The 26,972-nt window shown below is 43.3% G+C and overlaps 1 protein-coding gene across 2 annotated transcripts in view; it reads left to right on the top strand.

Annotated features, from left to right (window-relative positions):
• LOC121285499 (peroxisomal succinyl-coenzyme A thioesterase-like) overlaps positions 1-26,201 on the top strand; it is a 67,708-nt gene extending 41,507 nt beyond the window's left edge. For both annotated transcript variants that reach the window (XM_041201997.1, XM_041201996.1), the window contains 7 exons: positions 3,005-3,180; positions 11,751-11,870; positions 12,480-12,562; positions 16,974-17,058; positions 22,643-22,723; positions 22,836-22,977; positions 25,249-26,201. In XM_041201997.1, coding sequence (XP_041057931.1) covers positions 3,005-3,180; positions 11,751-11,870; positions 12,480-12,562; positions 16,974-17,058; positions 22,643-22,723; positions 22,836-22,977; positions 25,249-25,382 — 821 coding nt within the window. In that variant the 3' untranslated portion in view covers positions 25,383-26,201. The remainder of the gene's footprint in view (positions 1-3,004; positions 3,181-11,750; positions 11,871-12,479; positions 12,563-16,973; positions 17,059-22,642; positions 22,724-22,835; positions 22,978-25,248) is intronic.
• Positions 26,202-26,972: the final 771 nt, after the last annotated feature.

Genomic DNA, 26,972 nt, shown 5'->3' with positions numbered 1-26,972 from the left:
TTGTGTGCCTTCACGAATCTGACGTCCGTGACCTCTTGGATGCACTTGTATGTGGAGGCTTGCAAAATCCCGCAGAAGTCACCTGTGAAGCCCTGGAAGGAGCCAGTGGGGTAAAAATTGAGCTTCGTGGTTACTTTCACAGCCACTGGCAGCGGATGCCCTCCAAGCCTCCATGGTACCAAATTCTGTGGCAAGTGGCATTTGCGATCAAACAGTTCCTGAACATGGAAAAACTCAGCAGGTCTGGCAGCATCGGCGGAGAAGAAAAGAGTTGACGTTTCGAGTCCTCATGACCCTTCGACAGTTCTGTCGAAGGGTCATGAGGACTCGAAACGTCAACTCTTTTCTTCTCCGCCGATGCTGCCAGACCTGCTGAGTTTTTCCAGGTAATTCTGTTTTTGTTTTGGATTTCCAGCATCCGCAGTTTTTTTGTTTTTAGTTCCTGAACATGCGCAGTTTTTGTCGACACTGGCACTTGGTCATCTGCATGAATAACTAGCACTGTCTATAGACCCTGGGTCTCGCTAGGCGCCAACCTGCGATGGCTTGCTGTAGCTCTTCAGCAGCATGCACAGGCACCTCTGTTGCTCTTCTCCTTCATCACCGCTCTCTGTTAGCCATAAGCCACCAGGCTACAAACTCCTGATGTTATACTCCTGCAGGATAAAAGAGAGAGACGTGTGGGTTAGCATTAGTCTCCTAGCAACCTCACCTGGTTACGTGTGCGGCTCCATCTCAAGGCCCCTTAATGCATGTTGGAGAGTGCTGGCCACCACTTGGATGACCAGAGTTTAGAGTATGGCATGGCTGCCTGAAACCCCATCCACCTCCGCCCCACTCCACTTGACTGACTGGTGGTAGCTTCGCCCACTGGACTGCAAGCTTTGCTCTCAGCTCAGGCATTCTCCTAACCTGCACTGCAAGGCTGCGCTGTTGGCTTGAACTGTGGGGGAGACTGGTCCAAACCCGAATGAAGACATTGCTAGGGGCTGTGAGCGCCTCCACCAGTGACTGCTTCATGGCCAGCTTTCGCAAGGAGATAGTACAACTTGTCCAGTCGTGCCATTGTTCTGCAGCCCCCTAAAGCACTCATTAATTTTCAGTCTACACCCGAGGGGTGAAAAGTTCAGGAGCATTTGGTGGCACTTTCATGCGTCTGCGTTGCTTGAGTGGGCAGATAAGCTAGAGGCCCGACTCCAAGCATGTCAATACTGCACCTGAACTGTCTCAGCTGCGGAAGAATAGTCGCTTTATGCAAGGTTTTCCTAATGCGTGGCTGTTTCCCCCCCCACTCGGCTCCCTAGAGTATGTGCTTGTGCACTACCATCAGACCATACTGCCTTGCACCCCCCCCTCATCCCAATTGCAGTGCAGTCCTTGCCTCTGCAACGCACTGTCTGGCTGCCGGAAAAAAGTAACTGGCCTGTACCCTTGCCTGAATGCGCGGCCTCTTCCTTGAAGTCGAATGGGCGACCCCTGCGAGCGCTGTGCAACGTTAGTGTGCACTCATCCCCGAGCTCCCCTCAAAGTTCAGTTCGTCACATTTTAAATGCTGTTTTGAATCACGTCGTTCTGAAGTCATGCAGAAGTGGGAGGTAAATTTGACCTTGGGGTTGATTCCGGTGGGCAGGTAAGATGATGAGATGCAAATGCATTCAAATCAGGTTGCCGACGTTGGATGGAAAGGCAGCCTGCTGTTGACGGGTGGAGCAGACGATGGCTGACTGGTTTGACAAGGACATGAAAGCAATTTTTGACCTTCCCACCATATTGTCCTCCTGCGCCCGCCATGGCACCCATCACCAAAGGACAGAAAATTCCGGCCATAGAATGGTTACAGCACCGAAGGAGGCCATTTGACCTGCCTTGTCTGTGCTGGCTTCCTGATGAAGCAATTCACTTAGTGCCACTGCCCCTGCCTTTTCCCTGTAGCTCTGATAGTAATCCAATCCCTCTTGAATGCCTCGATTGAACCTGCATCCACCACAATCTTCAGCAGTGCATTCCAGATCTCAACTGCCCACTGCATGAAAAAGTTTCTCCTTGTGTTGCCAATGCTGCTTTGTTAGTTACCTTAAACCTGTGTCCTATGCTTCTTGTTTCTTCCACCAGTGGGAAGATACTCATGATTTTGCATCAAGTCTTATGCACATATACATCCAGGTCCCTCTGCTCCTGCCACCCCTTTAGAGTTATACCCTTTATTTATATTGTCCCTTATGTTCTTCCTACCAAAATGCGTCACTACTTGACATTTCACCACATTGAACTTCATCTGCACTTGTCTGCCCATTCTACCAACTTGTGTATGTCCTTTTGAAGTTCAACATTATCCTCCACATGGTTCACAATACATCCAATTTTTGTATCATTTATAAATTTTGAAATTGTGCCCTATACATCTAGGCCTGTATTAAGGTCCATGCCATAAATATATATCAGGAAGAGCAGGGGTCCTAACACTGACCCCTGTAAACCTTCCTCCAGTCCGAAAAGTTGTTCCCCAGCGGTCAGTGTTAGGACCGAGAATGTTGCACTGTTAAAGAAGCTGTCTTTCACATGAGATGTTAAATCAAGGCACTGTTTGCCTTCTCAAGTGAATTATAAGAATCTTATGGCATTATTTGAAAAACGGGTGAATTTTCCCCAGCATCCTGATTGACATTAATCTCTCATTAAACCAATAGCATATAAAAACAGATTAATTGGTCATGTATTTAATTTCTATCTGTAGGCTCTTGCTGAGTGCAAATTGGCTGCCATGTTTCATACATTACAACAGTGACTACACTTCAGAAGTGTTTTGGGTTGCCTTGTGATTGTGCAAAGTGCTATATAAAATGTTTATTCTTTCTATTTGTGAAACATCTAAAGAGGCTATATACATGCAAGTTCTACAAAATTTGCTTTTAATGTGTAGTAATCATTCAGCTGTAGTGCACAATGTCTAACTGAATTGCAACAACTTGCATGTTAGAACTATACTTACTGTTGTCTTTATTAGGTCCTGGACCATTTCCTGCAGTTTTGGATATGTGGGGTGGTGGAGGAGGCCTGGTTGAATACCGTGCAGCTCTTCTTGCATCACGAGGATTTGCGACCTTAGCTTTGGCTTACTTGGATCATAAGGAGGTCCCACATTCACTGCAAGTCTTCGACCCAAAACTATCTTACTTTGAGGTAAACTATATTTTATTGGGTTGCAATGTTTCAATTACATTGGATTTGCAAATGTGATAATTGGGTAGTTGGCGGATATTTATGGAGCACCCTGTTAGGAAAATATCAATGCCAGAAGTGCTAATATGTAAAAGAATTGTAAAATTTGGATTGACTGTCAATTTATTATTCACTGAATAATTAAGAGGAACTAAATCCCAAAAGCATAATGTAAGGATGATGCAATTTTACCTGTGGTAAATCTTTACATAATTGAGTTTATACTTTAGCTCTGTTATTTCTTATGGATCCATTTTCTGCCTTTAGTAGTTTGAATTTATTTATTGTCAAGTCTCCCACGGTGGGACTCAGTTAGTCTAAGGTTTTGTAAGAATAAGATATATGCTAAATTGTATTATCAACATTAGGGAGCTTGGGGTCTGTTAGTAAGGGATGGTTTCCCAACATTTTTCAGAAGAGATTCCAAAGTCTGGGTCCACTGGAATTGGCAGTATTTTGAGGGCAGCATCTAACAGCTCTGTGAAGGAGTTGGGTAGGAATGAGTGGGAAGGGGCTTGCATGGTGTATCAAGAAGAATAGGACTTGAACTGCCTTTTGCCTCTTTCAATCCATCAAGTCCCCAACCTCCCATTATAGTTCTGTATTTCAGCCTCTTTGTGCCATTGTGGCACCTCTTGTCCCCTTGCTGCATTCCCTTTCAGTGGATACTGGTATGGATCAGACTATGGTCATGCTCTTCATGCCAATTGGCCTAAATTAGTCTAAATTTTCAGCCTTCCTTAGACTCAGGGGTGGTGCAGAGGACTGGAGAATTGCAAACATTACAGCCTTGTTCAAAAAAGGGTGCAAAGATGGGCCAGTCAGTTTAACTTCTATGGTGGGGAAACTTCTAGAAACAATAATTGAGGACAAAATTAATAGTCACATAGACAAATGCAGGTTAATTAAGGGAAGCCAGCATGGATTTGTTAAGGGCAATTAGTTTTTAAATAGCTTGCCGGTGATTTTTGAAGAGGTAACAGAGAGGGTTGATGAGGGCAGTGCTGGTTGATGAAGTATGCATGGACTTCCAAAAAACATTTGATACAGTGCCAGATAACAGACTTGTGAACAAAGTTAGAGCTCATGGAATAAAAGGGACACTAGCAACATAGACAAGAAATTGGCTGAGTGACAGGAAACAGAGAGTAGGGGTTAATGGATGTTTTTTGGGCTGAAGGATATAATGTAGTGAAGATCCCCATGGGTCAGTGTTCAGACCCTTGCTTTTCCTGATATATATTAATGATCCAGACCAGGGGCTTCCAACCTTTTCTCACCTAAAGCTACTTCTGGTAAATGAAAAATATCATAAGCTACTTAAACATATATTGAAAAAATAGGGATAGGTAAATGCAAATTAAATATTTAGATATTATAACTACAATATAATATTTCATATAAAGGAAACTGATCTTACCTTAATTTCAATATGGTAAAAAATGATTGCTGTCTCAGCATTGCTGCCTTCAGTTCACACTTTTTTGTGTATAGACTGCTTCCTGACAGAAAATCTTTCTTTAAATGCATGTGGATTGTTGCAAAGTGCCTCTCGACATGGCTCTTTTTTTTGACTGCACCTCTCTCACCTCAGATTAGACATTCACACTTGCCTTCAAGACATGTAAAGCAAAAATCATTCTTCTGCTCTTGGTGAAAATAGTATGTCTTTTGTCTCTTTCTGGACAGCCTGCCTCTGATCCATGATTCGAACAGCACTAACTTTTTTCCCTCATAAGTGACTAGCTAGGCAAGAGTAGTTTGCAAGCTCACTATTCAAGCAACACTCCCTCGAAATATATCATGGGTTTGCAGGTCAATATGTTGTATAAAAAGTTACTCTATCAAGAAAAAGAATAGAAAGGCAATCCAATCCGTGGGCGGCATTACTGCATTTTTCTGTTATACTTCTCACTTCATGTGAGAGCCCGCAGGTGTTATTGGAACGTAGGAACATAGGAGCAGGAGTAGACCATTCAGCTCATTGAGCCTGCTCCACCATTCCATACAATCATGGCTGATCATCCACTTCAATGCCCGTAAGACTTTTGGATTCGGGGTCCTCAGGTACCTAAGATAGGTAATTGACTATTCATATGTAATTTTAAGATAGTATATTAAAAAGCAACAGTTTAGATATGATCCATTAACAATTTTAGAATTAGGAGTCGCCCTTATAGGACAGAGATAAGGAGAAATTTTTTTCTCTTGGATGGTTTTGCAACTTTGGGACCCTGTGCCTCAGAAGGCAGTGGAATGTGGTCACTGAATATTTTTAAGACAGAGGTAGATAGATTCTTGTTAGGCAAAAGAATCAAAGGTTATTGGGGGTAGATGGGAATGTGGAACAGGAAACAACAAACAAATCAGCCACGATCTTATTGAATAGCGGAGCAGGCTCAAGGGGCCGAAAAGCCTATTTCTGCTCCTATTTCATATGTTCCTATGTAATTAGTAAGGAAAAAGTATACAACCTGCAGCAGTTGAGAGAGGTTTACTGATCCCGGAAAACAAATGGAAAGTTGGGAGAGCTTGTGATTACAGCATTATGCTCGCTAGCACAAGTGTTAGGAAACGTTTCCCTCGATCTTCCTCCTACTCCCTGGTCCATCTACAACCTGAAGAAGGCAGCTGCCCCATGAGCACTGCCACCTCACCAGCACCTTGGGGCCCCTACCACCGGTATAATACCAATATATATACCTTTTTGGGGGGCTGGTAGCCTACCCAGTGTCAATCATCTATCTAACCATTCTGACCAATGGATACAAGGCAGGTACTCCACATGTCAGGATGGTTAGCCCCTTTTCTGTTCGTCATCCTGCTCAAGGTCAGCTTTTTAGTTTACGTCATGCTGAGAGTCATATCCTGGTCTTTTCTAAACACTTGCATAGATAAGGGGGCACAGAAGATGCCATCCTACCAAGGTAGGAATGTTAACATGGCAACCTGAACCAAATGACGTTGCTATTTCCAGGGACTGTTTCAAAGTCAAAGTGTTTAGAAATTCTCCTTCCAGAGAGAAAATCAATGCTGTTTATCTAATCCCATAAAATGCACAAAATACCCACTGATTAAAGACCCCAATTTCTTATAATTTCCCCCTTTGAGAAGGAAATATCCTTATTGACATCTCACAACTAATTTTTAGATAACATTATTATTTTTAAACCTCAAGCTGTTTCCCTAGTTCTTTGATTACGTATCATAGAAAACATACTAAATCTACTAGAACTATCTGATTAATTGATTTGGCACGCCACACCTGCTGATCTTACAGTTACTTCCTTTGGGAGGGAAATATCCTTAGGGCGGGATTCTCTGGCCTCGCACACCACCGGGATCGTTCAGTCCCGCCGAATGTCAGTGGACTTTTGGCTGGCCCACCGTATCCCCCATAGTGGCTCCTGCCACAACGCGATCGTAAAATCCCGGCCTTATTCTTTTGCAGGAGTGTTGCTAATTTCCGGGCACTAAGCATATAAATAGATGTAATTAAAGCAATAGATTATGCATGGACTTAAAAGATTCTCCAGCTCTCCTTTCACCTGTATCTGTCTTGTGGATAATTCTCATTAAGTATTATTTCTCCATAGCCATCAATTGTCTCAATCCAAAATTCCTTTTACTTTAATTTGACTCTAAGATGGTAGTGGCCAGAGGGGCTAAAATTAATTGTCTTAAAGTCAGTTTCTTTATGGAGTCTGTGTCAGTGCCTTGATCATTTAAAAATGTTTTCTTACTCGTCAGGCCATATGTCAGTTACTTCACATTCATAGATCACTACTGCATACTCACACCGGTGTCCGAATTCCTTTTTCAATCCTGTGTTGGAATTTCACATTCGTAAGTCATCTTCATACATTTCCCTATCTGTTGGATGTGGTCTCTGGTGTTTTTTTTTCAAATTTTCTTCTGCTACACATCACTTCATCGTGTTTGGTGGTAATCTCTGCCCTCTCCCACAAATCCTCGTTTTGCATTTGTGGAAGATTTATCAGGCCTATAGGGATCATGCTGTGTATCCTGGCAAACTACTCCTTCATCCGGGATTTCACTGTCTTTAAAAGGATGCGCCATTCAATAATTCTTCCTGACTTTCTGGTAATCTTCTCAAAAGATCAAAGGGGGTCTCTTGTCTCTAGATCTTTGCTCATCTCCCCCAGCACGGTCCCAATGTCTTGGGTAGTGGCCAGATTATCAAATTTGATTCCCTCAAAATGTTCATAGGCAGAGACACAAATACCTCCAAGAGATAGCTGTCACCTTATTCATCTCATCTAAGCTTTCCTTTCAGTAGAGCGTACATCAATATCCAAATTTATATATTCCGTTGAACCACACCCAAGGTCAGTTATTCAAATTCCCATTTGTTGTGTCCTTTTCCCCTAAACCTATCTATTATTCTAAGTGCGGCATCCCATTAATTGCCACTGTATCTCTTTCTGGAGTTCTGAAGAAACTTTACAGTCCAATTTTATAATATCTTTAAAACAAAAACTAAACATTTCTACTTGATTCCAGGCAATAATTTTTCAATTTTGCTTGTTTGTAGATCAGGCTTGTCCAAAGGTTGGCCTGTGAGGCAGATGTGGCAGGGCCCTGATACAGCATGTAGTGGGGGGTGTTGGGCTCTTCACGGGTTGACAGATGGGCATCAGGTCTGGGATGCGCCATGGCGCTACATCAAGTACATGGACATGCCTTGACTTCATGTGGCTTGCAAAAACAAGGGCAGATGTCTCATTGAATCAGTGCTCAATCAGGCTGTGAAGGTAAGGCAATAAATTAGCCTCCTCATCTGCAGCTTCTTCACAGAACCGCCGATGTGTGTTGTTTGGAATGATAGATAACTTTCTATCCCTCTCAGCCTGTTTCCTTTTCTTCCAAAAATTTATAATGTAGCCCCCCACCCCTGCCCCACCAAGTGAAAAGGTTGGACAAGCCTGTACTAGATTGTGCCTGACTTTTTTTTAATTTAAAAATTATTCCAAATTCAAATAGTAGTGTTGTTGACTGACAAGTTTTTTAAAAAAAAAACACTTTGTTTTGATACTGAGAAACCACCTATACTGTTTTGCCATTAGCTTTTTTTTGGAAAATTACAATCCGTTTCAGGCCCACAGATGCCTAAGATAGGCAGTCAACAATTCGTATGTAATTTTAAGATAGTTTATTGAGTTTATTAAATATGATACATTAACTAATTAGATGGAAAAAATTATACAATCCGTAAGAATTGAGAGCTGTTTACTGATCCCGGAGAACAAATGGACAGTTGGCAGAGTTTGTTGATCTCAGTAGCTTGTGATAACAGCATTCTGCTCTCTAGTATTAGGAAACTCTTCTCTCGACCTTCCTCCTCCACCACTGGTCCAATTTCCATCTGAAGAAGGCAGCTGCCCAGCGCACATTATCACCTCACCAGCACCTCAGCCCCTTACCATCAGTATGTATATCCTTTTTGGGGGCTGGTAGCTTCCACAGTGTTAATTAACAATCTAATTACTCTGACCAATGGACAGGTACTATAAACGTGTGGTTAGCACCTCCCCTGTTTGTCATCCTCTTGAGGTCAGCTTTTTAGTTTACATTATGTTGAGGGTCATATCCTAGCCCTTTCTAAACACTTGCATAGTTAAGAGGGCACAGTAAATGCCATCCAACTAAGGTAGCAATGTCAACATGGCAACCTGAGCCAAGTGACGTTGCTATTTCAAAGTTGAGGTTCCAGGAATGAGAAATTTCAGTTATAAAGATAGATTTGAGAAGTTGGGACTGTTTTCCTTGCGGAAGAGAAGGCTGAGATAAGGTTTGATAGAGGTATTCAAAATCATGAGATGCCAGAATAGAGTAGATGGGGAGAAACTGTTCCCAATTGTGACAGGATCAAGAAAGTGAGAGCACAGATTTAAAATAATTAGCAAAAGCAGTATGAGAAAAGAAGCTTTTCACGCAGCAAATGACTAAGGTCTGGAATGCACTGCCTGAGAGTGTGGTGGACGCAGGTTCATTCAAAGCATTCTAAAGGGAATTAAACTATTATCTGAAAAGGAAGCATATGCATGGTCACAGGAAAAGATGGGAGAATGGCACTAAGTGAATTGTTCATTTAGAGAACTGGTGCAGACATGATGGGCCAAATGGCCTCTTTCTACTCTATAACAATTCTATGGTTCTATGAAATTGGTTCAGAATGCATTACATTCAGTTGCAAAAGAGGATCTTTCTCCTCTGTCTGACAGCAACAGATCACAGCCATTCTTGTCACTTTGCATGCCCTGGTATGGATGAGATGTGATTACCAAACCAAGGAACTGAATCTTTGTAATTGAAGAATAAATCTGAATGGGCAGTATGAGGATCTCTATTTCTCAATCACTTCCCCATACCCTTCTGCTCTTCTTTTCCTCTGACCCTACTGCTCCAACACCTGACCTTGCTGCTTCCTGCTACCTGACCTGTTCCCTCTTTCTTTCTGCCTCTCTCCTGAGCCTTGCTCACATCAAGGGCATGGGAGAGGGGCTGCAAGCAAGTTGGTGTGAGGGAAGCAGCGACGTTCTGAAGAGGCATGCGGTGAGTGAGTGCTTCAGGATGGGGGTGGCGAACAGGAGGGCCAGGAGAGAGGTGGTAAGCAGGAGGGTCAGGAGAGGGAAACGGCTAGCGGGAGAGTGGAGAGAGCAGTGATTTGTTTTTAAAAGACTGAGTCTGCATGGTAACTGTGCTAAAATGAAAATGGAGGGCATGCTATTCATGTAAATTCCCTAATTTGCAAACTGCAATTAAAATGAAGACGCCTTATTTGAATGCACATTAAATGGGAATACCTGCATTGAGGGTGGCGCACACTGTTTGCTGTCCAATTTTGTCTATGCATGGCTATAGTGATTTGTGCCTGTTTTGGGGAAAGTTAGTATTATCATGAAACAGTATAATGTTCGATGATGTCTACAATTTAGAAATGCTCAGTTTGTAATGCTAACAGTTGTATCTTTTTATGCTACTTCTAATGTACATATCTGAAAAAAATTGGAGATTTGGGCCTTGAATTTCCTCTGTGGTTATGCCTAAACTTGGCAGAGAAAAAAAATTCAACTTTTTGGCATCTTCTACCGGAAGTAATGTCACATCCACATACACGTTGATTAGAATGGAACACAAATAACTCAGTGATGCTGTAAGATTGTCAAAAAGATATAATAATGTTATTGGAAATTGTTTTAAAATAGAGTTCTAGTAGAGTCTGGGTCTTAACTGGACTAAAGCCAGCTAGACTGAGTGCTTTGATGTATAGTAGTTTTGAAATGTTAATTAGATAAACGTAAGGAGGGTAGAAGGTAAAGTGTAAATTTGTATTTGTTAAAAGAAACCATTCAAGACTGCAGCTGAAATCTTATACCTAGCTAGAAGATGCCAAATAATGTGTTTACTTTTTTCAGCTTGCTAATAAAATTGGGGGATGAAAGGATGTTATTGATAGGAGAAGTAAAGTTAAAAGCCTAGTGATACAATGGAAAATTTACATTCAAGGAGAAACATATGTATAAAGGAGGAAGGAGATTGTGTGTAAGGTAGAGACATTTTAAGATCCAACAAGTGTGAGAAGCCTCCAGCCAGTAAGCCTTAAGCTGCTGTCTGCAAGGACTCAGAGGTGAAAGAAACTCATTTTGATTTTTTAAAATTCATTCATGGGGTGTGGGCTTTGTTGACTAGGCCAGCATTTATTGCCCATGCCTAGTTGCCCTTAAGAAGGTGGTGGTGAGCTGCCTTCAACTGCGACTGTCCAGGGTGTTGTCTGCCAATTGTCAGTTTAAATCTATGAGATTTAGGTTTGCCTTAACCGGGGTGTAACTGAGAGTCAGATTAATTAGGGGATTTTTGTAGAGATTGTAGTAATTTTGTTGACATATGTGTGTGTTTACAATCTTTCATGTATTAATAAATGTTTAATTTAGTCTTATAAAACACCTCTTGAAACTCAGTGGCCTTATTACTACTGAATTCAAAGCCTGCATTTTGAAACATACAAGTTGCAAAAATGGGTTATGATAGTTGTTTCAAATTTCTCTCTGGGATTTGAACAACTCAGCCTTTACCATCGGCTGTGTCATAATAAGGTGTATTTCCAGTTATTTGCGACATAGCAGATTTGGGGGTGTGGGGATGGGTGATAAATAATTTGCTCTCTGAACACCTGCATTAAATAAATTGTCAAATTCAAAAAGCTTGACCTTTTTTTAACAAAATGCCAGGAATGCACTACAATATTTTCCCTTCTTTGCATGCACAATGCAGACGTCCAAGTGGTGCTACGAAAGACATGAGTGCCTGCGCTCCGTATATAAATGACCCCAGTAGATGGGGCCAAGTGAAGCTCAGGCAAAGGATGATGTAAGTTATCTGCTGCTAAAGATCCAATGCCACTGCAGCAAAGGCAGTTCAAGCATTTGAGGTTTGCTATTGTCAAATTCATAGAAATGTGGCTATTAAATCACAAAGGATATTGTAACATTGTATTTACTGATTCACAGGAGGCCTTCAACACCCTGAATAATCATCCAAAGGTTTCAAAAGGCAATATTGCAATTTTGGGACTCTCACTTGGATTCACAATTACACTCCTAATGGCAACAGAGATCCCAAATATTCATGTAAGTTAACCAGCCATGAAACACACTTAGACAAGAAGAACATTAAGTCTCTTATATAACGGAAGCTTGGTAGAAGAATACAATATGTCAACTTTAATTATTTTACTGCTTTGAGATCTTAACCGTGTTTGTATCTATTTACTCTGTATTCTCAGTAATAATTCATTACCTGCAGATAATTTCCTACATAATCTTTTGGAATATCTGATTGGTAAAGGAAGAAATATTACAATGACAAGGGTCAAAATGAAAATTGATTAGCTATAAAATTTCCATCAGCGTATTTATTTGTAGCTTCCAAGCTAGCTTGAGAATGCTATGTGTTTTGCAGCAGAGATTTATTCAGCAAGTTTTGCCCTTCTGCAGGGGAAATTAGCCTTCTGATAAGGCAATCTCAGAGTAAAAGTTTCCCAAAAAACTAATGCATTTCTGTGGACATATATGGTTAGTACTTTGGCCTTTGTAATGGATTTACTTGCTGAACATTGATTATATTATCTGTTACCCAGCTTCTTGCCCATTGATCATCTTTACTATGAACACAAACTTTTTTTTACTTATCTACTGCTATTGACCCATTCATTCAAGAATGGTTTGCTTTTCCCTTAGCCGAAGTGCTTAATCTGCATCAGTGGAAGTCATTATAACCACCTTCAGGAAGGAAAATCAGAAGTGTTTCCTGGATTTGACAAGTAAGTTAACTTATTTTGCTGGTGTTTCATGTTATGTATGACTGTTGCTCTTCATATGAAGATAGCTAAATACTCTACCCATGGGTTGCAGTGCATTTAATGTGAGGGTGGTGCTATTGAAAATCACAGGCAAGTGGGCAGAATCATCCTAGAAATTGGCAAAGTCCGAAAGCGGGGAAAGTGGTGTTTAACCTGTCGATGGCAATAAAGACTTTTTCCGCTGTATCATGTGGCAATTGGTTTAAAAATTGAGAGGCATGGGTTTCACGTCGGATCGCTGATGGGAAAGCCTGTGATTCGCCCACTCTGCTGTCACCTCATGCCTTCAGTAATCTGGGTGCCATATTTAAAGGGCACCCCTGCACAGAGCTAGCTCTCTCTAAGGCATAGGAAGTTGTTAGAATGACATGGCTGCCAAAGAGAGGAAACGTGCTGTCCCCAAATTTAGCGACGTCTCCCTCGAGCGCCTACTGAAAGCAGTGGCGGCCCATTGTGAATTCCTCTAACCCATTCTGTGCGAAGACCAGGAAGCAAGGTTGCCAATCGAGCATGGGAGGCGGTGGCAGTGGTGGTCAGCACCAGCACCCTGCAAAAGAGGACAGCCACCCATCACCAAAAGAAGATGAATGATCTCTACTGTTCCACCAAGGTAAGTCATTCTTCTCATCACTCTCAACTCTAACACTCACACACCCATTACACACCCACAGGGATCTTAGTCATTGCCAGCTCAAGGTACATCACCATGCACTCTCTCAGACACACGTTCATCTGCTCTGAGGACTGAGTCCTCATCCCGTCCATGGCACCACTCACCACTGACACAAGCCACACTTTTCTCATCTGGCGTGGCAGGTGTCCAGCTTACATTCTCTCCATCTGTATTTATGCAGGACAAGCTGGCGCACAACAAAAAGGAGAGGTTGCAAACTGGTGGAGGAATGTCCGACATTAATTTCTTCAAGACTTTGAATATAGAGTCATCCAGCTGGCCGACGACAATCTGAACCGTTCCTCTGCTGACGGTGAGGTCAGTGGCACTCAACCAAGTGAGAATCCAGCAGTGCAGCATCCAACTAACAACCACACTGTGAGTGAGGTCCCGTGTTCTGCAGTCCACTGCCATGCACTATTACCTCTTCTTGCTTCTGCAGGCACATCTGGCAAGCAGTTGAGGGGGTCCGTGAGCTAGGTCCTCGACTCCAGCCCTGAGGGCATCATGGAAGGGGAATCTATGGACACCAACATTGAAGACCCAATGCTCACCCACACCCCCAACCAGCACAGAGACCCACACCTCGGTGGGACCTAGTTGTAGAGTAGCCTCGAGGTCCCAACTGGTGACCACATTGTACTGTCTGATCCGCAGCAGGCGGTGGCAGGGACTTCCCAGGTTTCTGACATGCGGAGAACAGCTGGCGGCCAGAAATATGCTGAGTCCAAGAAAGACGAGGAGCCTCTGGACTTGGTCATACATCAGTTGCTGTAGCTGCAAAGGCAAGCTCGGGTACATCAGGAAGGGATGTCTGCTGCACTCTTCGATGGAAGAGCCTGTCCGCCTTCAGTCTGAGGTGATGGTGCCGGCATACCAATGCACTGAGGTCAGCACATGGTAAGATCATGGCCGCCATGGAGACATTGGTCCAAGACATTGGTCCTGCAATGCTGCAGGAGCTGTGCTCCATCACTAAGGCACTTGCAGACATCCATCAGTGTCACCCTGAGAGGGGGCGAGGGCATGTCAAGCTCGCCCCAGCTGCCCCGTCCTCTCAAGGAATCAGCCAGGGGCTCTCGGGCACCCATAGGGAGGAGGATCAGCAGGTGCACACTCCGGTGGCATCCACCCATGTGATTCTGGGAATGCCCAGCCCATCTGAATCCCCTCTTCCCGTGACCCCAGCAACTCCTGCTCCACAAGCCAAGGAGGGTGCCACTACCAGGCTGGGGCCTTCCAGACGATGCCAGCCAATATCACCACAGATAACAGGGCGTTGCAGTCAGCAGGCTACCTCCACCTCCACTGTGGATGTCAGGGGAGCACCAAGACATAACAGCAGGGTTAAAAAGGTCAAGAAGATTTGGTTGCACAATGTGGGAATAGGTGCCAATCATTTGTACTTAATGTCGACCATTGCAAATACACTCCCAAGAATGTCTCTTTACCTATGGCTTCTTGTTATGTTGAGTGATGTTCGTGTCAATCAGATGTGAAACCTTGTTTCCTGCACAAAACGAAGGCTACTGTCGCAGTCCAGGGCCTCTTCCCTGTGCAAAATGTAACATTTTGAGCACAGTGATTGTCTGGCTTCAAAGTCACTGTCCAGATTAGTGATGCGTGCATCTCCATGTGGCTTGTGTTTGCTGCAAGAATCTCATGCCTAACCGTTACTAGGTACTGTGATGTTCTCTGTGTACTTTCAGCACCTTTGAGACGGGGTTGCCTCCCCATTTAGACACCATTCCTGACAGGTGAAGGGATCAGGTGATGAAGCCTGCCAAAGGGTCAAGCTGCTTTAAAGTCCATGTGGCTGCTATTTCTCAGCAGCATCTCGATGATATGAGCCTCTTCACAGACCGTATCTGTACTGTCCTCAGCCAGACAGGTGTCAGATGTTCCCAGATGCAATGTGAAGATCTCAGGAGTGTCCTCACTGCATCCCGTCATCATTCTCTTGGAATCATGGCAATGAGGGCATCACAACTATGCCTGCCTTGCCTGGCCACTGCATTGGCCTCACTGCCTGCTCCCTCACCTTCCAGGACCTCATCATCCATCACTCTCATCCACTTTGACTTCCTACTCATCGGAGAAGTGCAGCCCTTGCATCTCCTCATCATCCAGGTCTCCTCCCCCCATTGCTTCACCAGGTTCTGTAGCATGCAGCAAGCCACTATGATGGGTGACACCCTCTGAGGAGTGCTCCACGAGATCTGCCAGGCACCGGAATCTCATTTCAGGATGCCAGAGGTGTGCTCAACTGAACTCTGGGTTGTGGCATAAGCCTTGTTGTACCTTCTCTCATCACGCCGCAAGGGTGCCATTAGCTCAAGTCCTTTGTGGATAGCCCTTGTCCCCAAGGAGCCAGCCTTGCATCCTGTGTAGTCCCTGGAAAATGTCAGGGACCTGAGACCTGCTGAGGATTTATGAGTTGTTGACGCTTCTGGGGTATCTTGTACACGCTTGCAAGATCCGTTTGTTATAGTCATAGACCAGCTGAACATTGAGAGAGTGGAAACCTTTGCGATTCACATACTGGACTGCTTGTTGCCAGGGAGATTTAAGGGCCACATGGGTGCAATCAATGCATCCTGCACCTGTGAGAATCCAGAAATCTGAGCAAATCCCAGCACTCTTGCTTCCTGGCTTGCCTGATCCCTGTCGAAATTGACAATGATGCATGCCTTGGCAAAAAGGGCTCCTGTGACCTCCTGGATACATTTGTGGGTGGAGGCAAAACACTCTCAGCTGCAGTGGAGGGCTCACCTTTGACATGTTTTGCCATTAGCCTGGACTGTTTTCTCCCCCCCATCCCCTGCATGTGTTTGTGCTCAAACTTCAGTCAGTGCTGCCATGACACCTCTGCACTGTCGACCTTGCCCTGAGGTAGCCATCTCCCTCTTCCCTCTTTGCACTATCGCTCTTGCCCCGAGGTTGCCTTCTCAACATTCTCCCTTGCACTGTCACCCTTGCCCTGAAGCTGCCTCTCACCCTTCTCCCTGACACTGTTACTCTTGCCCTGAAGCTGCCTCTCACTCTTCTCTATGTCACTGTTGCCCTTGCCCTGGCATCGCAAGCCCGCCATGAAGAAGCCACTGCGGAGACTAGCCTGCTTCCCCCTCGAATTCACGGAGCTGCTGGGGTCATTGCGAGCACTGTGCAAAGTTCTGTGCACTCGCCTCCGAGTTCCCCTTGAAGTTGAGGTCACCAGGTTCACATCTTTTAAAGGCAATTGTAAGTCACGTCACCGTTGGATTTAAATTTGACGTGGGGGGATGATTCCGGCTTGTGACCATAATTATCTGCAAATTTATTACAATTAAGTTCTCGATGTTCAACGGTGGGAAATGCAGCCCGCCATTGATGGTCAATCACATCCAGGATTTACATCGTTGGGAAACGAGGCTTGGGCCTTCTCACGAGATTCTCTGATCTCACCACTGAGCAAGCCCGCTGCGAATGGGGATGGAAAATCCCAGCCGGTGGTTCTGCCTTATGGCCAAAAATTGAATGGCCTTAATAAAAAGTCCTTAAGTGCATCTCCACTGTTGTGAAATTGATAGGCTATATAAATTTCTGATAAACTTAAATCCATTAAATATCCATTTTTTTTAACAGAAAATATATCTGCTACAGTTGAGTTCCATTACTTAGTCATTGATTTTTCTTTTTTTGCCTCCGCATTCAATCAAGCAAAATTAAACTGACAGCAAATACTACTATGATATGGAGAAATATTCTCTTACCATTCCCAGATGATCCAACGTTGATGATTCAGGTAAAAGATTCTGCTATGTGTAGAAATTGCAGAACAGATTGCAATGGAAAATATTAATTACTGTGCAATTTGCATGACTTCAAATGGAATGACTTTACAAAGGAATGAAACCAGACAGACCACCCGACATTGACCTAGGCACCAGAAGCAACAATGGCACATGCATCCCAACCGACCCTGTGAAGTCGTCCTTATTAACATCTTGGGACTAGTGCCAAAATTAGGAGAGTTGTCCCACAGACTAGTCAAGGAATACCCTGACATTGTCATACTCAGGGAATCATACCTTTATAGACAATGTCCCAGACAACCCCATCATCATCCTTGGGCAAGCCCTGTCCCACTGAGAGGACAAACCCATCAGAGGTGGAGGCACAGTGTTGTACAGCCAGAGTAAGTAGCCCTGGGAATTCTCAATATTGGCTCCAGACCACATGAAGTCTCATGGCATCAGGTCAAACATAGGCAAGTAAACCTCCTGCTGGTTACCACCTAGTACTTGTCTGGATAAGTGCAGTGCCAATAACACTCAAGGAGCTCGACACCGTCTAGGACAAAGCAGCCTGCTTGATTGGTACCCCATCCACCACCTTCAACGTTCACTCCCTCCACCAGCAAGACACAGTGGCAGCAATTTGTGACATCTACAAGATGCACTGCAGCAACTCACCAAGGCTCCTTCTACAGCACCTTCCAAATCCATGACCTCTACTGCCTGGAAGTACAAGGGTGGCAGATGCATGGGAACATCACCACCTACAACTTCCCCTGTAAGCCACACACCATCCTGACTTGGAACTATATCGTCTTTCCTTCGCCGTTGCTGGGTCAGAATCCTGGAACACACTTCCTAACAGCATGTGGGTATACCTACACCATATGGACTTCAGCAGTTCAAGAAGTGGGCTCACCATCACCTTCACAAGGGCAATTAGGAATGGGCAATAAATGCTGACCTAGCCAACATCCCATAAAAAGGCTATTAAAAAGAATGTTGAAATATTAAAAACTACAAAGCTGACTGCATTCTTGAATGTATGTATGTAAGACCCTTTGTTGTGTGGCAAAGAATGACTAATTCATGTGACTCTGCATAACAATTGTGCTTATTACCTTATCCAATGTGAACGTTTTTCTTCAATACATTGTCATTGTTTCAATCGATATGTTTGTTCAAAACATAGGCCTTTGCCTGTTTACGGCATCACTCTTTTTGTGAATTAATCTTCCTGATAGCCATCTGAAAATACAATTTCAGTTGAGGTTGTGTGTTAGGGCCAAGCTAGTTGAAAAGGCGTGAATGCAGAGAAAGCTTGTCTACCAAACAGTTAACATTGTTGACTGTGCTGTTGTCCTGCTTGATTTTATAAATCAGAGACTTACTCATGGGCTTCAGTATTCAGTATCTCTAAATTTGAAAGGCTTGGGAATACATGGCCTTGGAATTCATTGGTCGTTCCATTGGTCTTCTGTGATTTTGACAGTGAGTGGCAGAAAGGATAAGAAGAAAACAACACCTTAATGTCTTCTAACGGGTCAAACTTCTGTCTATCAATGATGAGAAAGTGGTGGGAACCAGGAAGTGGTGGACTCATTAAGTGAGAGATCCCACTCCTGCTGCTAATTTGAGACTGTCATTATTGTGGCAGCATGTGGACCAAGTGGTCAGTGGAACACTGATCTAAGCAGGATGTATGCGATCCCCACTATATAGTTTCTGGACTGTCATATAAGTAGAAATTTTAAAAATAATTTCAGCCACCTTGTCTTCTCAGCTGCTCAGTATAAGAAAGTGGTTTGATTAGATTGTTTTAGGAACTTGCTGAGAGAAACTATAAGAATTATGGAATTGTTTTTATTTTAAACAATTAATCTAGCTTGTAAGTAATGTAATAAAAAGAGAAAACGCTGGAAATACATTCTGTTGTAATTGAGCTTCGGATGTAAGCGTTGTTGCTAAGCCCAGCTTTTATTGTCTATCCCTAATTACTTAGCAACCTCTGCAGTCCATGTGGTGTAGGTACATCTGCAATGCTGTAAGGGAGTTCTAGGATTTTGATAGAGGGGCAGTGAAGGAATGGTGATAAAGTTCCAAGTATGTGACTTGGAGGGGCACTTGCAGGTGATGGTGTTCCCATGTCTCTGCTGCCCTTGTTCATCTAGATGGTAGAGTTTGGAAGGTGTTGTTGAAGGAGCAAGTTGCTACAGTGCATTTTGTATATTTTTTTTATTTATTCTCTTGTGGGATGTGGACATTGCTGGCAAATCTAATTGCCTATGAACTGAGTTGCTAGGACATTTTGGAGAGCAGTTAAGAGTCAAATCAACCACATTACTGAAGATCTGGAGTCACATGTAGGCCAGATTGGGTAAGGACATCTGATTTCCTTTCCTAAAGTTCACTAGTGAGCCAGATAGGCATTTATGACAATCGATGATAATTTCATGGTCACTGTTACTGAGAGTAGCAACCATTTTCAGATTTTATTAATTAAATTCATATTCCACCAGCTGCCATGGTTGGGATTTGAAGCTGTGTCGCCAGAACATTAGCCTGGACCTCTAGTTCGGTGATGTTACTACTACGTCATCATCTCCCCATACGGTTCACATTATTACCACTGTGCGGCAGTGGCAATGTTAAGGTAGCGAATGGGCTGCTAATCAAGTGGCCTGCTCTGACTTCCATGGTGTTGAACTTCTTGAGTGTTGTTGAAGCTGCACTCATCCAGGCAAATGGAGAGTATTCCATCAGATTCCTTGCGTGTACCTTGCAGATGATGAACAGACCTTGAGTAGTCAGGAGGTGAGTTACTTGTTGCAGAATTCCCAGCCTCTGACCTGCATTTGTAGCCATAGTATTAATATGGCTGGTCCCGTTAAATATCTGATCAATAGTGATTCCCAGGATGTTGATGTTTGGGGACCAGAGGCTGGGAATTCAAAATGATGAACAGCTCCCATCCAAAAACATATTTGATGTTTAGATGAATTTCCAACCACTAAGACCGTCTATGTCCACCTCGGTAGTATTGCTCGGCTTCACTCTGCCTCAGCTGATCTTTGTTTTATTCATTCACGGGATGTGGTCTTCACTGGCTGAGCCTGCTTTTATTGCCCATCCCTGGTTGTCCCTGAGAAGGTGGTGGTGAGCTGCCTTCTTGAACTACTGCAGTCCATTGCTGTTAGGAAAGGAGTTCCAGGAATTTGACCCTGCGACAATGAAGGAACGGCGATATATTTCCAAGTCAGGATGGTGAGAGACTTGGAGGGGAACTTCCAAGTGATGATGTTCCCATGTGTCTGCTGGCCTTGTCATTCTAGATGGTAGTGGTGATGGGTTTGGAAGTTGCTGTCTAAGGAGCCTTGGTGAATTCCTGCAGCACATCTTGTAGATGGTACAGACTGCTGCTACTGTGCTTCGGTGGTGGAGGGAGTGAATGTTTGTGAATATGGTGCCAATCAAGCGGGCTGCTTTGTCCTTGACATTGTCAAGCTTCTTGAGTGGTATTGGAGCTGCACTTATCTAGCAAGTGGGGAGTATTCCATCACACTCCTGACTTGTGCCTTTTAGATGGTGGACAAACTTTGGGAGTCAGGAGGTGAGTTACTCGGCACAGGACTCCTAGCCCCTGACCAGCTCTTGTAGGCACAGTATTTATATGGCTATTCCAGTTCAGTTTCAGGGTAATGGTAACGTCCAAGATGTTGATAGTGGAGGATTCGGTGATGGTAATGCCATTGAACGTCAAGGGACGATGGTTAGATTCTCTCTTGTTGGAGATGGTCATTGCCTGGCACTTGTGTGGCATGAATGTTACTTGCCACTTGTCAGCCCAAGCCTGGATATTGTCCAGGTCTTGCTGCATTTGGACATGGACTGCTTCAGTATCTGAGGAGTCATGAATGGTGCTGACCATTGTGCAATCATCAGCGAACATCCCCACTTCTGACCTTATAATATAAGAAAGGTCATTGATGAACCAGCTGAAGGTGCTGAAGATGGTTGGCGTGAGGACACTATCCTGAGGAACTCCTGCAATGATGTCCTGGAGCTGAGATGACTGACCTCCAACAACTACAACCATCTCCTGTTATGCTAGGTATGACTCCAACCGGTGGAGAGTTTTCCCTCGATTTCCATTGACTCCAGTTTTGCTAGGGTTCCGTGATGCCACACTTGGTCAAAAGCTGCCTAATGTCAAGAACAGGCATTCTCACCTCGCCTCGGGAGTTGAGCTCTTTTGTCCATGTTTGAACCAAGGCTGTAACGAGATCAGCAGTTGAGTGCCCCAGGAGGAACCCAAACTGGGCACCAGCGAGCTGGTTATTGCCAAGCAAGTTATGCTTGATAACACTGTTGATGACCCCTTCCATTACTTTACTGATGATGGAGAGTAGACCGATGGGTGCGGTAATTGGCCGGGTTGGATTTGTCCTGCATTTTGTGTACAGGACATACCTGGGAAATTTTCCACATAGCCGGATAGATGTCAGTGCTGTAGCTGTACTGGAACAGCTTGGCTAGAGACGTGGCAAGTTCTGGAGCACAAGTCTCCATTGCTATTGCCGGAATGTTGTCAGGGCCCATAGTCTTTGCAGTATCCAGTGCCTTCAGCTGTTTGTTGATACCACGTGGAGTGAATCGAATTGGCTAAGGATTGGCATCTGTGATGCTGGGGACCTCTGGAGGAGGCCAAGATGGATCATCCATTTGGCATTTCTGCCTGAAGATTGTAGAAAATATTTTAACTTCATGTTTTGCACTGATGGGGATATTTGTGGTGCTGCCACCTCCAGTGAGTTGTTTAATTGTCCATCACCATTCGCGACTGGATGTGGCAAGACTGCAGAGCTTAGATCTGACCTGTTGGTTGTGGGATTGCTTAGCTCTATCTATCGCTTGCTGCTTATGCTGTTTGGCATACAAGTAGTCCTGTGTTGTAGCTTCACCAGGTTGACACCTCATTTTTAGGTATGCTAAGTGCTACTCCTGGCATGCCCTCCTGCACTCTTCGTTGAACCAGGGTTGAACCCCTGGCTTGATGGTAATGGTAGAATGGGAGATATGTCAGGCCATGAGGTTATAGATCGTGTTTGAGTACAATTCTGCTGCTGCTGATGACCTACAGCGTCTCATGGCTACCCAGTTTTGAGTTGTTGGATCTGTTCAAAATCTATCCTATTAAGCACGGTGGTAGTGCGACACAACATGATGGAGGGTATCCTCAATGTGAAGGTGGGACTTTGTCTCCACAATGACTGTGCAGTGGTCACTCCTACCGATACTGTCATGGACAGATGCATCTGTGGCAGGCAGGTTGGTGAGGATGAGGTCAAGTATGTTTTTCCCTCTTGTTGATTCCCTCACCATCTTCCAGCAGACCCAGTCAAGCAACTATGTCCTTTAGGACTCGGCCACCTTGCTCAATAATGGTTCTACCAAGCCACTCTTGGTGGTGGACATGAAATCCCCCACCCAGGGTACATTCTGCACCCTTGCCGCCCAAGATACAGGACTTCATATCTATGAATAAACTGTTGTTACCTCCCCACTTCTTAAACTCTTATGTTTGATTGGCAGGTTGATAAAATTAGATGCCCCTTGATGCTTATTTTTGGGGAGGATGATCAGAACTGGCCTGCACCTGAATCAGCTATCGAGGTAATTGCATTGAATGCTTTATTTTGAGATGAATCATTTGATTTGAGTATGTGATTTGAGATATTGACCAGAAATATTCAGAAGTGTACATTTGCTTACTTTTCCTTTTCAGATCCAGAAGGTGATGAAGGCTGCAGGAAATGATCACTTGCTCACAGTACTCTCATACCCTCAAGCCGGACATCTGATTGAGCCTCCATATAGCCCACACTGCAGGGAATCGAAGTTTAAGATAAATTCCCTAAATGAAATAGGTGAGCTTGTACCAAAAATAGAATTAACTTTCTGAATACTGATGCACTATTTTATATTTCTACCTGTAATTCAACATTTTTAGGTAGTTTTGTCCTCATTAGTTAGACCCGAATATTTTGTTCAGCACATAGTGATAGGATCATAGTGTCATTCTAACACACTAGAAGGCCATTAAGCCCTTGAGCCCATGCCAGTTCGGTGCAGAGCAATCCAGTCAGTCCTGTTATCCTATCTATCGCTGGAATCCTGCAACTTTATTTGCCTCAAGAGTCCATCTAATTTCCTTTTGAAAAAAACTTTGAGCTTTCTATTTCCTTTCGTGATTGGATATAAATTTAATTTGCATACATACCAATTTCTTTCACAAGTACCTGTGCTTTTGTCTTCAAATTGATATGTTTAAACATTGTCTGTTTTCCCAATTAGCACTTGCATAAACATGATATTCTACCACAAATGTCCTAGATTCTTTTTAATAGAGGGCATATCTAAATAAACAATTGATCATGTGAAACTCCTCATTGAATTATTTTGGGCATTGGTTAGGTCCATTCAAAGAATTGTTATTTGGGCTCACTTCCGTTCGATTTTCTTGTTCTCACTGAAAAATATTTCTGTTTTTCTTGACTCATGCTGCATGGTGCATTTTTCCCTGGGCATTCCCGTATTCGAGAAGCAGTGGCTGTGGGAACTATAACTTAGAATAGCTGCTGTTTGTAATGCTACATATTCCAACCAGAGCTGCAGCCCAGATTCACCAGTTGCATGGCATCAGTGGTTGTTAGGGTCACAACTGGCTTAAACATTTGTCCTGATCAGAATCCCAATGTAGAACAACAAAAAATTCTGTCCTTAGACTTATCATACATACCTTGTTTCCTTAAACAAGAAACTTAATCCTGCATTGTGCCAGCCCCCATTTGGAAGTGAATGATAAAGGAAAATGGAACAAGGAGGCCTTGTGTCACTTCCCAACTGCAATACTATTTTGGATATTTTCCTCTGCACCCTTTCCAACAATGTGGATGCTCTTCAGTGCCAACTTCAAATCTGTCCACCCTTTTCAGATTAGTTAACACAAATCTTAGAGGTGTAACACCATACTTTCCTTCATTATCACCTGAATTGGTCAGGGAAGCTGATCCCAGGCCTCTGTGCATTTAAAACTATAATTCATAAGTATATAAGTAATGCACCTCCAATTTTGCCTCTCATGGTTGTGGGTATGTTTGCTGACTGGCCATTCCTAGGATTGGGAAGTCAGCAATATAGGAGATTATAGGTTTGCTTTTTTATTTGTTCTTGGGACGTGGGTGACATTGGCACCACTGCATTTATTGTCCAACCCTAGTCCCCTGAGAAAACGATGGGCCTCCTTGTGCAGTCATATTCCCATTACACTTGACCTGTAAAATGCATTAGAGCATTTTTTAAATGAAATTTTGTTGAATTGTACCTTTTGCACCCAACCTCTCCCAGTCAGTAGTAATAGACATTCATGGATTCAGTTTGCTACTGTCATGTCCTTAAAGCCTGTATAAGCTTTGTGAGAAGTTGCCGAGGAGAAATGAGAAAGGGAATTAAGATAGGAGCTGTGTTGAGCCTGTGTCTGATTGCTCATCAGGTTTACAAACAATTATTTACATAGGCTGAGAGTGGATCTCTGTGTGCACTCCCAATTGAGAAGTCTTACAGGGGACTTAAAGGAATTTACTTCAGGCCTCCACATTATGTTCAATAGCTTGAATTCAGAAGTATGTCTCTTTCTTGGAGTTTGGTTGCTTTGTAAATATACTTCCTGGCATCATTTGACAATCAAATATGCTGCACTCACTTGCTTCAAAAGCAAATTGGAAAGTAATAGAAATGTAGGACTGTTGGTTTAATTCACTGAAGGCTGAGGGGAGATGATCCATTTGGTTTACCTCTAGTTATCCTAGGAATCATTCATTGTTAATCATGCCTCAAAAAAGGACAAAAATGTTGCTAGGGTTCTTTGAAATGCAGGACAGTGCAAAATTTCTCAAAATCTTTGCTTTCTATCATGTGAAGATTACTGTTTCACCAGTTTTGGCTTCCATGATCCAAATTTCAGGTCTTCCTCCAATGAGATAAATTTATTTTTCAAAAGAAAACATTTAAATTGCGATTGTGAGAATTTGGTCAGGTACTGGACCCCCAGCAATATTCCAGATCTGACTATTAAGCAAACCTCTTAAAATTTCAATCTACTAATTAACGGTACCTTATTTTGCACTTTCTTTCTGCAGTGAATCTGATGTGGGGAGGAGAGACCAAACCTCATTCAGATGCTCAGGAGGACTCCTGGAAAAAGGTTCTAGCATTTCTAGAAAAACACCTTGCTCTTCAATACCCAGCTACTATTGTCCGAGCTAAACTGTGAGAGTGGCAATATCTATACTGCATCAATACTGAGAGAATTTACCAATTTTGCTGCCTTCTGGAGCAGAAGAAACAATCTTGTTACTTTCTGACTGTAGAATGTCCTTGCCAATTTATATTTAAATTTTGCCTTTTTTGGCACTAGTGTATTTCTGTGGTTGATAAGCAAAAATCTTGTTTTGGTGCTTCGGATTAGAACAGAGCTGGTACAGAGCAGAAGGAGGCCATTTGGCCTGTCGTATCTGTTATAGCTCTCCAAAGGAGCAAATTACTTAGTACCACTCTCTTGTGTTCTTTCCGTAGCCCTGCATGTTCTTCCTTTCCAGATAATAATTTGCACAAATGAACATATTTCCAACTTATGAACTATCTGGTTCGGTTGTTGAACTCATTTCTTGGGGAATTACTGAATAAATTGCTGATTGAAATTGTATTCCTAAGAAGGTCACAATATTGTAATAGTCAGTTAACAGTTATCATTTTTATAAAATCACCTGAATGGTCCAATGCACTTCAGTTGTGTTTATGACTGTCTTTCAAAGTAACTGCTAAATATTCAATGATGATTGCAATTTTCTCTGATAGATACGTTTAATTTTAGGAATTTGTTCTCCATTAAGTGACCTGTTATTTTGAATGTGATTGTTTCTACAGGGAAGAGTATGTTCCACTGAATTATCATGCAATAATGAATGTCAGAAAGAGACTCTCTGATTCTATTTTAGTTATATTATAATTTGTAGGAAGATGTTTATCTTGAATGTTATGTCGTCACCTAAATGAAATTTTGGATCTAAATGCAATAAAATAATTAATACAACATGGAGAAAATTGATTGTGAATTGCAGAAGCACTTCCATATAGCAATCTGCTTATTTTTGATGCTGGTGATTTGTAGCAATGCCAGTTTTTGTGGTTTCTTAGAATTGATTACAGCTGACCAAGTGATGTACTATACATCAGTTTCCCATTTTTATCGTCTTATTGCATTTGATATCACACCAGGCTACAGAAGACACTTAGGTCAGTTATACCTATGGCAACAGGGTGCACAGTTCCACTTTATCCTGTAATTGAATGGAGGGCTGGAAACAGCTCCCTGGGGTGGGGTTGTGGAGGGTGAGGTGGGGGGGGTGGGGGGGGAGGGTGGGGTTGCTTCTGTATTCAGCTGCTGCCCATGTACATTTTGCTCCCACCCCCAATTAGATGTTTTGACTATGATGAATGGAATTCCCAAAGGGAGTTACAATTTTTGTGGAGGAGTGAGAAGATTAGGATGGAAGAAATGAGAGTAGGACAGTGGGTCTGAGCTTCTGTGGAGTGGCAATCAGAGTCGGGTTGTGATTCAGGCTAAGCAAGATCTGGGGAGTGCAGCATGTCCTCGGGGCCTAGCGTTGAGGGCAGCTCAGTCAGATTTAGGAAGCCACACTCCTTTTTTGCAGCACTAGCTGCCGTAAACAGGTCCAGCCAGGCTCAAAAGTCCTTGACGGGCCAGGGAGAAGATAAATGTATAACGTAAGTGGGTAGGATTTGCTTAGGGGGTGGGTGGGGTGGGGTCGGGCTTGGCCTGGGGTGGAGAGGGTGGGTGTTG

Source organism: Carcharodon carcharias, chromosome 13 (genome assembly GCF_017639515.1).
Source record: "Carcharodon carcharias isolate sCarCar2 chromosome 13, sCarCar2.pri, whole genome shotgun sequence".
Lineage (NCBI taxonomy): Eukaryota > Metazoa > Chordata > Chondrichthyes > Lamniformes > Lamnidae > Carcharodon > Carcharodon carcharias.
This window is presented reverse-complemented; position numbering and strand designations above follow the sequence as displayed.